Raw genomic sequence first — 13,806 nt, 5'->3', positions numbered from 1 at the left:
CAAACATAAAACTCAAGTTTGGCTTGAGTCTGGCTCTGAAACTCAGTTTGGAGGCTACCAACTATAGAGGAAGTACAGAAACTCTTAGATTGTGAGTGCAGACGGTGAGGTGAGGAATCTGCCTCTTTTTAAATAAAGCACCGGCACTTCTCAAAGTATCCTTACTAGTCAAACAGGAAAGTCAGTCACCAGCTCCAGCCAATATTTTTTCTTGATCCACTTGATTCCTGAAAAATATTCTTTTGAGGTGACTGGAGACATGGCTCAGTGGCAGAGTGTTTGCCCAGAATGTACAAAGTCCTGAGTTTGACTCCCCAACACTGCAAATCAAAATGTAAAAACTGGAAAAATGTATGCACTCATTCATTCTTAATCTATAAGGTGATCATTGTGTGAGTCACACAAGGATAAAAAAGGAACAATTCTTATCTATTTATCTATATCTATTATTTTTTGTCTTTTCAAGACAGGGTTTCTCTGTGTAGCCCTGGCTGTCCTGGAACTCACTCTGTAGACCAGGCCAGCCTCAAACTCACAGAGACCCTTCTGCCTCTGCCTCCTGAGTGCTGGGACTAAAGGCGTGTGGCATTACTACCAGGCTCAATTTTTAATAAGATAAAACTCAGAGTCTCGTGTTTGCTAAGCTCTTCTACCACTGATACTCAATTCCAAAACAATTTAAGAAATATGAACCAAGAAGTGGCCTAAGGGGTGGACGAGATTGCTTCATCAAATGAAGATATTCAAAGATCAGTCCGTGGGTCTTGAGAACACTTTGGCCTGTAACGATGATACCACCATTCCCAGGGAACTACACATTTCGGCCTTACTTATATTTATGTGATCATATGCATAGGACCAGTGGAAACATTAATGACCACCTATACTGTTTTAATTATCTACATAAGAAATTGATGTTAATGCCAAAGTTTCAGGCATAACTACAGAATTCTAGATTCTTACCCAGTTTGGCTTTTTTTAAAATCTCAAACAAACAAACAAACAAACCTCTCCCTTTCCCTGAAGTAATAAGGATGGAATCCAGGGTGTAGCATTGCTTAGCAACAACTCTTCCACTGGGCTGCACCCCCAGACCACGTTTTTCTCTTATATCTGTTTCTCTTTTTAAAATGCCCACAGTAGTAGTTTATGATCCAGCGATGTGGGGATGTAAGCAGACTGAGTTTAGATGTCACATTGCAAGTATTCACAGTGGGAAGATGCAGGAGAGCAACTTCTTCCGCACCCAGTAGATAATTACACTCAGCAAATGAGTGATCAATTATGAGCTACTGTCTTAAAAGCGAGGCAGAGTGGGAGGGAGGTTAGAAACGGTGAGAACTTGACAGTGACGAATGCTCCTGGCAGTTCAGTGTCTGCATTTTAAACTTCAGATGGGAAGGGAGAAAAAAAAATAATGATCCTTGCTGTAACCGCCTCAACAACTCCACAGATCTGAGTGCTGGCGTCAGGAGGCAGGATGCTAGATCAGGCAGCACAGAGACCAGAGGAAGGAGCTCCCAGAGCAGTGCTCAGAGCCAGAAGAGCACAAGACACACCCGAAATGCAGAGTTCTGTGCGACTGGAGTGAGGGGAAGAAGGGTTTTCAGAAGACAAAGATCATCTCTGGATGAAAGGAAAATCAGATATGATTTAGGAAGAACTAACATGGAGGAGAGGAACTGAAGAAGCCATCTGAAGTGCAAATACATAGAGTGGTGATTCCTGCTATGGTTCAAGGGGAGAGCACTTGTGTATCATGCACAAGGCTCTGGGTCTGATTCCCACAACCACAAAATGAATGAATGAATGAATGGATGAATGGATGAACAAATAAATAAATAAATAAATTGAGCCCACAACTAGGCCATACTCAGGCACAGAGCCCAAGGCCTGCTATACTGCTCAGTGAATAAGTAGCTACTGTTCCTACATGCAATAAAAAAAGCATATATATATATATATATATATATATATATATATATATATATATATATATATATATATACACACACAAGTATATATTATATATAGCTATATATGGTTATATATAGTTACTATATTATATATATTATATATATGCATGTGGATATTCCTATACTAACCGTTCTTGGACATCTTTTTTTTTTTTTTGGACATTTCTTTTGAGAGAACAACCTGTCACATAGATAGAAGATGCATGGGAGATGGCTCAGTGGATAAAAGCACTTGTCACCAATTTAATGACCTAAGTTTACATCTGATAAGAGAAGATTACCAAGCAACTAACAGACAAAGTAGAGTAGTTAGAATGTACACAGGTGACAAAAGTGGCTCCAGTCCCAAGCAGGAAGAAGTGGGACAGTGAAGAATAGCACAAGACGTCTTCAAGCCACTCTGGATGGCAAACAATTTAAAATTCATTAACCGTCCAGGTGTGTTGGTGCACACCTTTAATCTTAGCACCCTGGAGGCAGAGGCAGAGGCAGGCAGATCTCAGGGAGATCAGGGCCAACCTGGTCTATATAATGAGTTCCAAGCCAGCAAGAACTATAGAATGAGACCGTGACTCAAAAACAAAGAAACAACCTCATTAATGTCTTAGGAGTTCTCCATTTAATACTTTTGGACCACAGTTGACCTTGAATAACTGAAACCAGGGAAAGCAGGAGCACAGACAAGGAAAGTCTACTGTAGTTTATCATAAAGTCCCTCAGGGCCTTCCTTAGAATGCAGGGCGACGGGTACACAGGGGCAGAACAGAAGCCACGAGAGGTCCTGCACACCTGCAGTCCCGCACTCAGGAAGCTGGCAGAGGACAGTTATGGCTACCGGAAGAGATAACAAGCAAGCAAACAAATAAGCTATGATACAGCTGTCCCCTCTCCCACTCTCTCTGGACTAAGTCAACTGAGGATTAGCAGAGCAGTGGGGAGCCACTCCTCTGACCCCAGGCAGGACAGCACACAGACAACCTCCTCAAAGCCAGGCTCACTGAGGCCTGGTACTTGACATAAAATGAGCTGCGGTTGGTTCTCTGTCTGGCACCACTCACCTGGAACATAATTGATCCCACAGTCTATGACCACAGCCCCAGGCTTGATCCACTCCCCCTTCACCATCTCAGGCTGGCCCGTGGCAACCACCAGAATGTCTCCTTTATTTACCTAGGGAGGGGAGGGATCCAGACTTCAGAAATTAATCAACACACATACATACACAGACACACACAGATACACACACACACACACACACACACACACACACACACACACAGGAAAATCATGAGCTGTGATATAAGATTTTTAGTTATCAGCATCACTTTCAGGGACACTGGGTAAGCCCTCAAATGCAAACCACAGAGTTTCTGCTGGCCCAATCCCATGCCGTACTCTATCCTACACATGCCAGAAGCCCCTTTCCCTAGGTATTTTCCCTAACAGGAAAGGCAATGAGAACCAGTGGGGGCTGGAGCGAGCACAGATTTGGAGCCAGACTTAGGACAACATTCCTGGTGATGGATCCCTCATTTACGGAAGGCAATTGCTCCCACCATCATCACAGGACAGTTCAGAATATTAAAGAGGGGGTACCAGGCCTCTATCATGTTCTCTGCCCACAGGGACACAGCCATGCAACATTTTGGACTCAGGAATCCAATGTAAGGATCAGGAATAAGCTGCTGAAGCTAAGAATGTAGCTCAGTGGTAAAATTCTGCCTACTCTAAGGAGTTCAACCCCGCCTAACAATAATAAAACAAAGGACAGCGAGAGATGCCCACTGTTCAACCTCGTCTGGAGTACCTCCATCCAAGGCCAACAGCATGCCCAGGAGATCTGTACATGGCATAATTCCACTACTAAAACCTGTCTGTCACGGGGCATGCTGGTATAGAAAGTATATGGTCAGAATGTCAGAAAGATCTAGATAAATGTTGGCAAGCTTGTGATTTGAATTTGTTCCTTCCTCTTGGAAAATGAGACATGAAGCACAGCAGTTACTAGGGTTAGAAAGATAATGTTCCCATACACGCACACAGGCTAGACGTCTGCGCTACCCTGGACCGCCTACCTCTTTGTCCAGATTGGCAGTCTTGGAGTGGCAGGTGGTCACCGTGGCATTGTTCCACAGAAGGAGGTCATGCATGGGTGCACCAACTATCTTACTGCGACCAACCACCACCGCATGCCTTCCAGCAATCTGCACCCCTGGAAGAGAGGCCAGCACACATTAGAGGTGGAGAAGCGGCTGCCCCCCTTCACACACCACCGGGATAGAAAACAGCAAAAGTGCACAGAAGCAGATCGTCTGCCTCAGACAGAAATCTTCCTGAGAACGCTCCTGTGCTGACCACAGCCTCTGTTCCAGCGTCAGACTGGGACTTGTCCACTGTCCTTCCTGCAGTAGGGTTTGGGGTTCCGCTTAGGCCAAGATCTGTTCATTGAGTCATGAGGGAGTGGGAAGAAATCCTACACTCAAAAAAAGAAACCTCAACACATAGCTAACAGCATATGGAAGTAGCTATCAGATTAAACTACACGGACAAAATAGTCATGAAAACTACGGCATATGGAACAGGGTTAGAGCAAAGGAGGGAATTAGATTAGTATCAGTAAGACTCCCCAAATTCAGTGAGTTTATTCATTCAGTTTCTCATCCAAAGTTCTGTCTGGCTTAGGGCCTGAACCACGGGGTTATCTCTGGGGGAGTGATAGCAGGAACTGCAAGCTACTGGAAAGCCTTTCGTTGACTCAGCACCTGTACTCCTGGCACTTTGTCAACATCCCCCCACCTCACCCCAGGGCTGAAGCCCAAACTCAAGGCCTCACTCACACACGCTAGGCCTGGGCTCTTCCACGGAACTACCCAAGGCTTGTGCTTCTTTTGAGACACTAGATGGCCTGGATTATCCTGCCCATCCTCTCTAGAGCACAGGCAGGCCTTAATGTGCTTTCTAGAACTGAAACCTGCATCCCACAGGGGTGATAAGTCTCTCCCTCACCCCCTGGCCTGTGAGATACAGCTATGACTATCTGTCTAGCATGAGAAGAGAACAGGGAGAAAGCTGCACAGGGTTACTGGGAGGGAGGGGCCTGAAATGGGCTGCCCAGACAGAAAGCAGCAGAGTACTGCGAAATACTCTGCCCGGCCACTCTACCCTGGCAAGGCTGAAAAGCTATGAACCCTTGCTTGTGATTTAAACCACACTTTGAAAAAGAACCAACTTCATCAGAAGACCAGCACTTAGAGAATGCTAATACCATGGCTATACTAGAATTGAAGTCCTTGTAGTTTGAACCAATTGACAAGTCCATTGCTGGGTTGAATGCATGGGTCAACTACAGAACAACTGACTAGCATGCTGGAGCCCCTGGCTTTCATTCTCAGCACTGCAAATCAACCAATTAATAGATCAATGACACTTTACTAATTAAGACTCAGCAAAGATTTGATGCTACCTTAAGGCAGCAGTAGCTTGTGGGACACCACAAAGTCACAGGTGTAATAGCTCATGGGACTCTTTTCTATAAAGCTGTAATAAATGTTGGCTAAACACACTGAAGAATATAAATTGTAGTTCTGAACTATCACAGCTGGGCCAAGGCTTCCGGCTTGGCCTTTGCTGGCCAACCACAGACAACTTTCATTACTGACACTGGCCAAATGCCTCACTTGAAACTTCTGACCTACTTCTTTCTAACAGGATTCATTTCTGTGCAAAAAATAAACTCTGCTAAAAGTATTCATAAGGAAACTAAAATACAAAGGTACTGGCTATGTACTGAAGTAACGTGGGGTGAATGTTCATCTGTGGTCCAGCCATCTGTCTAGTGTTGGAACCACAGTTGACTTGGGGCTGGTTCCAGGGACAGGAACCCACAACTTTGCTCACTTTGTACTGTCAGAATTCTCATTGCCATTTAGGAGTCCCATCCCATCCCACCCCACCCTACCCACAAAATAAATTGCTTTGAATACACATAACCCTGGGTTCAAATCTTGATTCTGCTATCCCTTAGGAAAAAAACCCTCTCTGGTCTTTTGTTTGTTTGCTTCGTTTTGCTTTCAGTGCAGGGGGAATGAATCCTTGGTTTTGAGGCAAGTTCTCTTGAAGCCAACAGGAAGGCTAAGCTCCCTAAGAAAGAGCTTTCTCAATACGTGGCAATACAGAGGAAATGAGTCGTAGTGGTCCTGATTTACAAAGAAGCTCAAGAAAATGCTGCATTTTTCTCTCCAGCCCAGTGGAGTATACATGCTGCAGTTAAGTTTAGCTAACAGCTAAGGAAATCGGCACAGAGCCAGCGTACTTGTGAAAACACCTGCAATCCCAGCGTTTGGCAGGCCGAGGCGAGTCCTCACGATTTCCCTGCTGGTTCCCCTCACTCTTACCTGCCTCTTTGATGAGTTCCAAGCATCCTTTGGGTGTGCATGGGATGAAGCAGTCATTTAGATCACCTCTGGCGAGCTTCCCAGCACTGATGCTCGTCAACCTAAAACAGTCAAATTAGGAGGCAGGAGTGGAGCCTCTGTCCTCTAGAAACAAACATGCTAGGCTTCCAGAATAGAATCATGCTCTAACTAAAGCCAACGGGTAGCATACCACTCACCCATCCACATCCTTCTCGGGCGCAATGGCATTGATGACTGCCTCGGTGTTAATGGAATTCTCTGAATCTAAAGGCAGCTGCACTATGAATCCGTGCACAGAGGCATCCTCATTCAGGGAGATGACGTATTTTAACACCTAAAAGTAGTGCCACAGTTGATTTGTACTAATTAATCACAGACATTGAAAGGGGGAAGGGAAGGCTGTAAAGAAATATCTTCTGTCTGCAAAGTGTGCCTCAGCCCCTGAAGTCCCACCAAAGCAAGCAGGCAGGGGGACACCTCGCCACGTGCATCCACGCGCTCACCTCGGACTCTGTGGATGTTCTTGGTAATTTAATGTGAGTGGCTTTGATCCCAATCTGCAGAAATAAACACAAGAAACAGGGAAATGGGATGAGAACCTGAGACCTGGGCCTGGTGTGATGGTTTGTGTGTGCTCGACCCAGGGAGTGGCACTATTAGAAGGTGTGGCCTTGTTGGAATACTTGTGTCACTGTGGGTGTGGGCTTTAAGACCCTCATCCTAGCTGCCTGGAAGTCAGTATTCTGCTAGCAGCCTTCAGATGAAGATGTAGAACTCTCAGTTCCTCCTGCACCATGCCTATTAGGATGCTACCATGCTACCACCTTGATGATAATGGACTGTGTAAGCCAGCCCCAGTTATATGTTGTTCCTATAAGAGTTGCCTTGGTCATGGTGTCTGTTCACAGCAAAACCCTAACTAAGACAGCCTGCCTCTCTGCAGGACTGTGAGGCAATGGAGTATTGGGTGTCATTTTGCCCTGTGTGTGGAGGAGAACCGGTCCTTTTGTCACCATCACATTCAACACCATTCCACAGCCTCTCACCTGGCTCTCAGGGAAGAAAATCATCAATGAGAAGCACACAGGGGGGAAACCAGCTGGCTAGGTCACCTGATTCTGCCTTACCCAATAGTTAAATTAGTTTTGTGGGGAGGGCCACACAGGGCACAGGGGTCACCAACAGGACCTGGGGAGGTAGTGAGGAAGGATGCCAGCATTGCTGTTCTTGGCTTTACCTCTTCAGCAGCCTTCAGCTTCACATTTATATAAAGATTGGAATCATCTCTGTCGCCAACCTGGAATAATAAATACATGCAAATCAGACAGTTAGGGAAAGGCAAAGTGTACAGAAAAACTTTTGCAATTTTAGTTTGGATAAAAACGAGCGTTTGAGTGGAGAACTTTTATGGAAGACAAAGGAGGGTGGGGAAAGGGAAGGCTGGGGTGGATATAAGTGGCTTCACTCTTTACCCTCCAGCTCCGTTCACGCGATCCTCTGACAACGCCAAAAGGAAGAGCGTGAGCTGGAGGCAGTAGCGTGAACCTGTAATCTCAAGCTCCTCAGGTGGCTGACATAGTCGCTTAAGCCCACCAGACAATGGCCAGCCTGACAAGGATAACGCTGGTTACAACAAAAAGGGCATGCAGGTGCTACTGTCCTGTGCCTGCACTGTAAACAAGGTGAGAGTGCTACAGGTTGCCAGGAATGTGGGAGGAGCAAGAGATGAGTAATCGGAACTGAGAAATTATCATCAGTCAAAAAGACACTAGAGAGGCAGAAGTTCCCAAAGGCATGGACCATCCAAGGACAATGGAAAAATGCTCACGGTCAGCCAGACTGTAGTGAAACTAGTAAGACGGGATGCTGGGCTAGCTTATACAGGACAGACACCACAGGAGGGGCAAACCAGTGCCCACCTGACAGATGTCAGTGTGGGAGCCTTTGTACCCTTTGAGACCCTGACCCCATCATACCGCACACATTCTTCATGGTGACTGTGCTTGCAATTCTTCATTGCATTATCTGTAAAAATGTATTTCACAAATATCTCCCCATGTTTAGGTCAAGATCTCTTTGCAGTAAGTTTTGCTTCTCTCCGTTCTGTAGAAGGCAAAGCATCCCATCCTCAGGATAGGGCCCAGGAGGAACCTGAGTCTTGGAGATTAAGCTTTGTTTTTCCGGTCCTGCCTCCTGCATGCTGAGCCTGCAGTACATCCCCAGTGCTAAGGGAGCTAGTTATGCAATCGATGATAGACTAGATGCAAGAATGTTTAAAGAACATTAGATTCTTGACTGGCAGTCAAGTGGGTGGGTGGTAGACTGGCTCCCCAGAACACATCTTAATCCCAATGATTTATCAAGAATGTTACTTAAGCATTTCGTCTGGAGTGGTAATCCCTTCCGGCAATGGGGTGGGGCCTCAAACCATCAGAAAGACCCAACAAGACAAAAATGAGCCTGATGTGTAATCCTAGCACTTAGAAGGCTGAGGCAGGAAGGAGACTGATAGGAGTTTGAGATCAACCTGGGTCTCATGTAGCCCAAAATGGGCTAGAATCTTTTACGATCCTCCTGCTGCTGCCTCCCACATGCTGGGACTATAAACCCTGGTTCAGGGCCTGTGCAAACACTTTTTATAACAGCCAGACAGAGTGTATATTACAGTTTGATTATTCTTTTCTCTTCCACACAGGGTCTCAAGGTACGGTCTTGGCTGGCCAAGAACTTGCTATGTAGACCAGGTTGGCCTTGAACTCACAAACATCTGCCTGCCACTGCCTCTTGAACACTTGCGTCACAAGCAGGCACCACCTCACCATTGGGCACGCAGTTGTAATCCCTGCATTTTTGAGGTGGGTGCAGATTTCAAGGCAGTCTTGGCTGCCCAGCAGGTTCAGTGCCAGCATCTGCTCCATGAGACCTTGTCTCAAAAAAAGCCACCAACCAACCAACCAACAACAAATTCTGGAAAGAGACTGTGTTAACCAAGTCTCCTCGAGGAATTCACTGACCACCTGTGAGAACTCACACCAGAGCTCCTTTAGAGGACCCAGACTTCTGCTATGGCTACCACACATATTTTTATAGCAGAAATTGAAGTAAGTCTGAGAGGAAAAGAAGAAAGGAAAAAGAACAGAAATAAGGAAGGAAGAAAAGAAGGGAGGGAGGGAGGGAGGGAGGGAGGGAGGAAAGAAGGCAGGCAGGCAGGCAGGCAGGCAGGCAGGCAGGCAGGCAGGCAGAAAATCTAACAAGTATATACTTGGACCAGATCATGAATGCCCTGCAGTTTGGTTTTCCAGTCTGGACTTAATTCACAGCTGTGCACCACTGCCCTGGCAGCGCCACCCTGGCTGCACTGACATCCTTTAAGAGCACACTGATGTAATGAGCTTGAGATCCTGCACCACCCTGGCTGCACTGACATCCTTTAAGAGCACACTGATGTAATGAGCTTGAGATCCTGCGGACTGCCGACCTGGCTAAATAGAACATTCTGAATGTGAAGAGACTATTGTCAGTAAGAGCCAAAATGACCTCTGGCTATCTTTATGGGCTCCACTTGCTATCCACCTTGTATCTGACTTCCTCATACCCTTTAGATAAAACTCTAGAAGTAAGCTTGACATGGCTAGCCTCCATTAACCCTAGAACTGAGAACAAAGATAGGATCTAAGTACATTGGTGTAGCCCACAAACGTGACAGCCCTATCTATATATTTGCAAACATGGACAGATAACTTTCTTCTTGGTGACTATAAATTCATGTAACCTTTCCATAGTTCCTTTCAGATCCTTTGAATCCACATTTTCTGACGTATCATGGCTATTTGTAATTGGATCAGAATAAACTATTATTTCCTTAAGAAGAGTTGATTTATATGGTGACAAAAAAAGAAGCAAGCAGGTTTTGTACCCAGGGCATGGTTGGGGTGCCAAACTCATCCCTTCTGACTGGCTTTGGGCAAGCCCCTAAGATGTTTGAGCATCACTTATTGTTGGGATAGCTTTTATCTTTTTTTTTTTTAATTTTTATTTATTTATTGGGTATTTTTTTTTGAGACAGGGTTTCTCTGTATAGCTCTGGCTTTCCTGGAACTCACTTTGTAGACCAGGCTGGCCTTGAACTAAGAAATCAGAAATCCACCTGTCTCTGCCTCCCGAGTGCTAGGATTAAAGGCATGCGCCACCACGCTTGGCGGGACAGCTTTTATCTTATAGGGGTAATTTAACAATTAGCACAATCACAAATATATACAGAACCTTTGAACTAGCATAAACACTTATCTACTGTCATCCCAGCAGTAAAGAGAGAGCGTAGTTAAGATGAGATTTGTATTTTAACAAGAGCTTCCTGCTGGAGAGAGAGTTCAGGGGTTAGGAGCAATGACTGCTCTTTCAAAGAATCTGGGTTGGATTTCCAGTACCTGTATGGTGGCTCACAACCATCTCTTCCAGGGGATTCAATGGTCTCTTCTGGCCTATGTGGGTACCAGGTATGCAGTAGTGCAGACATACGTGCAGGCTTATTTATACACTTAACAAGAATGGAAGTGTTTTAGACTAGAAACAGAAAAGCAGTGAGCAGTCACAGAGTGAGCCAGGGTAGGAGGAATAGAGGTATCCAAGACGCAGATTCCATAGGTCAACAGCCCCATGAGAAGGAGACAGACAGACAGACACACACACACAGGAACAGACTAGCCTTGAACTCCTAGTCCTCTCACCTCCACTGACCCAGTGCTGGGATTACAAGCATGTTCCACACAGGCTTTGAGGAGAGGATAACCTTAGACCCTCTGGAATGGATGTGTAGGAAAACATTAAAACTTCAGGGTAAGAAAGACAAGAGGTCTGAGGAAAAGACAGGATGGTAACATTTTATTGCTAAAGAGCAAGACTGGAGGTCTACACCATTGTCTCATTGCTGAGACACAGGCAGGAGAAATTGCTTAGACTACAGTAGATACTTGAAAAAAAAAAATCAATAAATTTGAAGTCAATTTGAACAAGGAAAAGTCTGGTTAAAAGAAGACCTTAAGCTGGATACTGTGGCAAGCGGCTGTTACTCCAGCACTAGGGAAGTAGGAACAGAAGGATTTGAAGTTCAGAGCCATCCTTGGCTACATGAGTTAAAACCCAACTGAGATAAGTACACTGAAGGAGGGGGAAGAGGAAGGGAGGAAAAAGGAAGAAACCACAATTCAAAGAGCTGGTTTTCATTTCATAAAGCAGAGGTGCTTGGGTTTTGTTGTTGTTTTAGACAGAAAAGGCTGAAGAAAGCAAGAAGAAAACTCAGCCACCAAAGTTATTTCCTCTGAAAGGAGGCAGGGAGGGTCAAAAAAGAACAGATAGGGCAACGTCAGGTTACCACTGATACATCTGGGGAAACTGCACTGCCGGGGCAATTTGGCTGCTTTTTCTCAGGTCAGATAAATAACTCAGTGGCATTGAACATTAGTGCGACTGACTCCATTTTGATGTCTCAGTGAACTGCTGGACTCAGTGACGTAAGCTTAGTCCACTGATTTTCAGAAATGAGCTTCTTTGTTTGTTTCTCTTTCTCTCCTCTTTTTCCCCTTTTCCCTCCCTCCCTTCCTTCCTTCTTTTCTCCTTTGCAATGTTGAGGATAAACCCAGAGCCTGGTGCACACTGGGTAAGAGTTCTACCACTGAGCTACACCTTCAGCCCAGAGTTACAATTCATGCCTATGCATGCAGTTCTTCCCACAAAAACAATTAAGAATGAGTTAAGAAGTAACCAGTCCCCAAATGTACCAGGTATGCACCCAGCACACAAATCTTTGGTTCTTAGTTATCAGAGGTAAAAAAAAAAGGAAAAGGAAAAGCTACCACACACGGAGCACACCAGGCACAGCCATAACCTTCTGTATTTCTGCTCTGCTAAGGCGATGTGGATAAACAGCAGTGTGGGTCGAGGGAGGTGGTATTTACCTACCACTCGTTCTGAGTTTTTTGATACATAAGGGACAGATGTTTACAAAGGATTAAGTGGCATATGTGCAGACACGCACAGACAGAACGTGGGACAAGGAAGATGGTGATTCTGAAGCCAGTTTCAAATAAAAGCTATTTCTGCCATCCAGATCAATCCTTCAGGCACCCATCTGGACATCTGCCTAAGCAACTATTCGCCTCCCTATTGGATGAATCTTTAGGTCGGAGAGAAAACTGCACAGGAGGTAACCAGAGTTTGTCAATATTCCATCATGAAGAAAAAAAGATACTGCCCACCCATAATTGTAGCACTTAAGGCCGACACAGGAGTTCAAGTAAGGGTGGACTATATAGGGAGTGTCTGGATAATGGTGGTGATGGGGCTTGAGGCTGAGGCAGGAGTTCAAGGTAAGCTTGGGCTATATAGGGAGTATCAGGATGATGATGGTGGTGGCTGAGGCTGAGGCTAGAGTTAAAGGGATATACAGCAAGTGTTTACATGGTTAGACTATGGTTGGACAGGCAGTAAATTACTGAGTAGAAATGTTTTCTGGGGGCTGGAGAGATGGCTCAGCAGTTAAGAGCACTAACTGCTCTTCTGAAGGTCCTGAGTTCAAATCCCAGCAATCACATGGTGGCTCACAACCATCCGTAATGAAATCTGGTGCCCTCTTCTGGGGTGTCTGAAGACAGCTACAGTGTACTTACTTACATATAATAAATAAATAAATCTTAAAAAAAAAAAAAAAAGAACAATGCTTTCTATATAAGGTTGTGGTTTTGTGTAAAGTTATGGTATATTGGTAGAGACTTTGATGATATAGTCATGTGTGACGACTGTCCTTTTGTGAACCACTCTGCAAAGGTTTGTCATAAGGAATGTCACTTTAAATTCTGACAACCTTTACATAGTATGATGTCATTTGTCTTTTTTTTAAAATTGTGTTGGCTTTTGTATTGATGGTACGAAGTAATAGTGGGCAAGTCTGATGGTGGCAGCACAGACCAAGGATACCATACCAAACCCACTATTCTCCATGTATCTACCCAGCCATGGTCCCTCAGGAAAAATAGATGGCAGTTTCACTAAGGAATGCTCTTGGTAGGTAACGCCAACCATTGATGTTATTAAACTTCAACCTGGGCATCTTTTGAGGATTTTATGTAAAGAATCAGGAAGTTCCCACAGCTCTCCTGCTGCCTGTGAAGGAAGCTCGGTGCTATTAATAGACAAAGCATTTGTGTTATTTTGCCTTGCCAGATGAACCAGATGCACTCTTCCACAGAAAACCAACTTTTCTTGAAAGAACCAACAGCGATTACTCAGGCTTCAGTATTTTGCAAACATTTTCTAAAACTGAACAACTAAGCTGTCCCGGTGCCACACACTGCCAATCCGGTCACAAGTCCAAGGCCGTGGACTGCAGCCACCAAATCTGTCTCAAAAACAAACAAATA

The 13,806-nt window shown here is 45.0% G+C and overlaps 1 protein-coding gene across 1 annotated transcript in view; it reads right to left on the bottom strand.

Annotated features, from left to right (window-relative positions):
- The window catches only part of Mthfd1 (methylenetetrahydrofolate dehydrogenase, cyclohydrolase and formyltetrahydrofolate synthetase 1), a 65,150-nt gene that overhangs the window by 33,579 nt on the left and 17,765 nt on the right, over nucleotides 1-13,806 (bottom strand). The window contains exons 3-8 of the mRNA XM_021202701.2: nucleotides 7,629-7,688; nucleotides 6,895-6,948; nucleotides 6,589-6,725; nucleotides 6,371-6,471; nucleotides 4,052-4,188; nucleotides 3,035-3,146 (exon numbers count right to left, since the gene is read on the bottom strand). Coding sequence (XP_021058360.1) covers nucleotides 3,035-3,146; nucleotides 4,052-4,188; nucleotides 6,371-6,471; nucleotides 6,589-6,725; nucleotides 6,895-6,948; nucleotides 7,629-7,688 — 601 coding nt within the window. The remainder of the gene's footprint in view (nucleotides 1-3,034; nucleotides 3,147-4,051; nucleotides 4,189-6,370; nucleotides 6,472-6,588; nucleotides 6,726-6,894; nucleotides 6,949-7,628; nucleotides 7,689-13,806) is intronic.

Source organism: Mus pahari, chromosome 7 (genome assembly GCF_900095145.1).
Source record: "Mus pahari chromosome 7, PAHARI_EIJ_v1.1, whole genome shotgun sequence".
Classification (NCBI taxonomy): Eukaryota; Metazoa; Chordata; class Mammalia; order Rodentia; family Muridae; genus Mus; species Mus pahari.
Note: the sequence above shows the minus strand (reverse complement) of the source record. Positions and strands in the feature narration are given on the sequence as shown.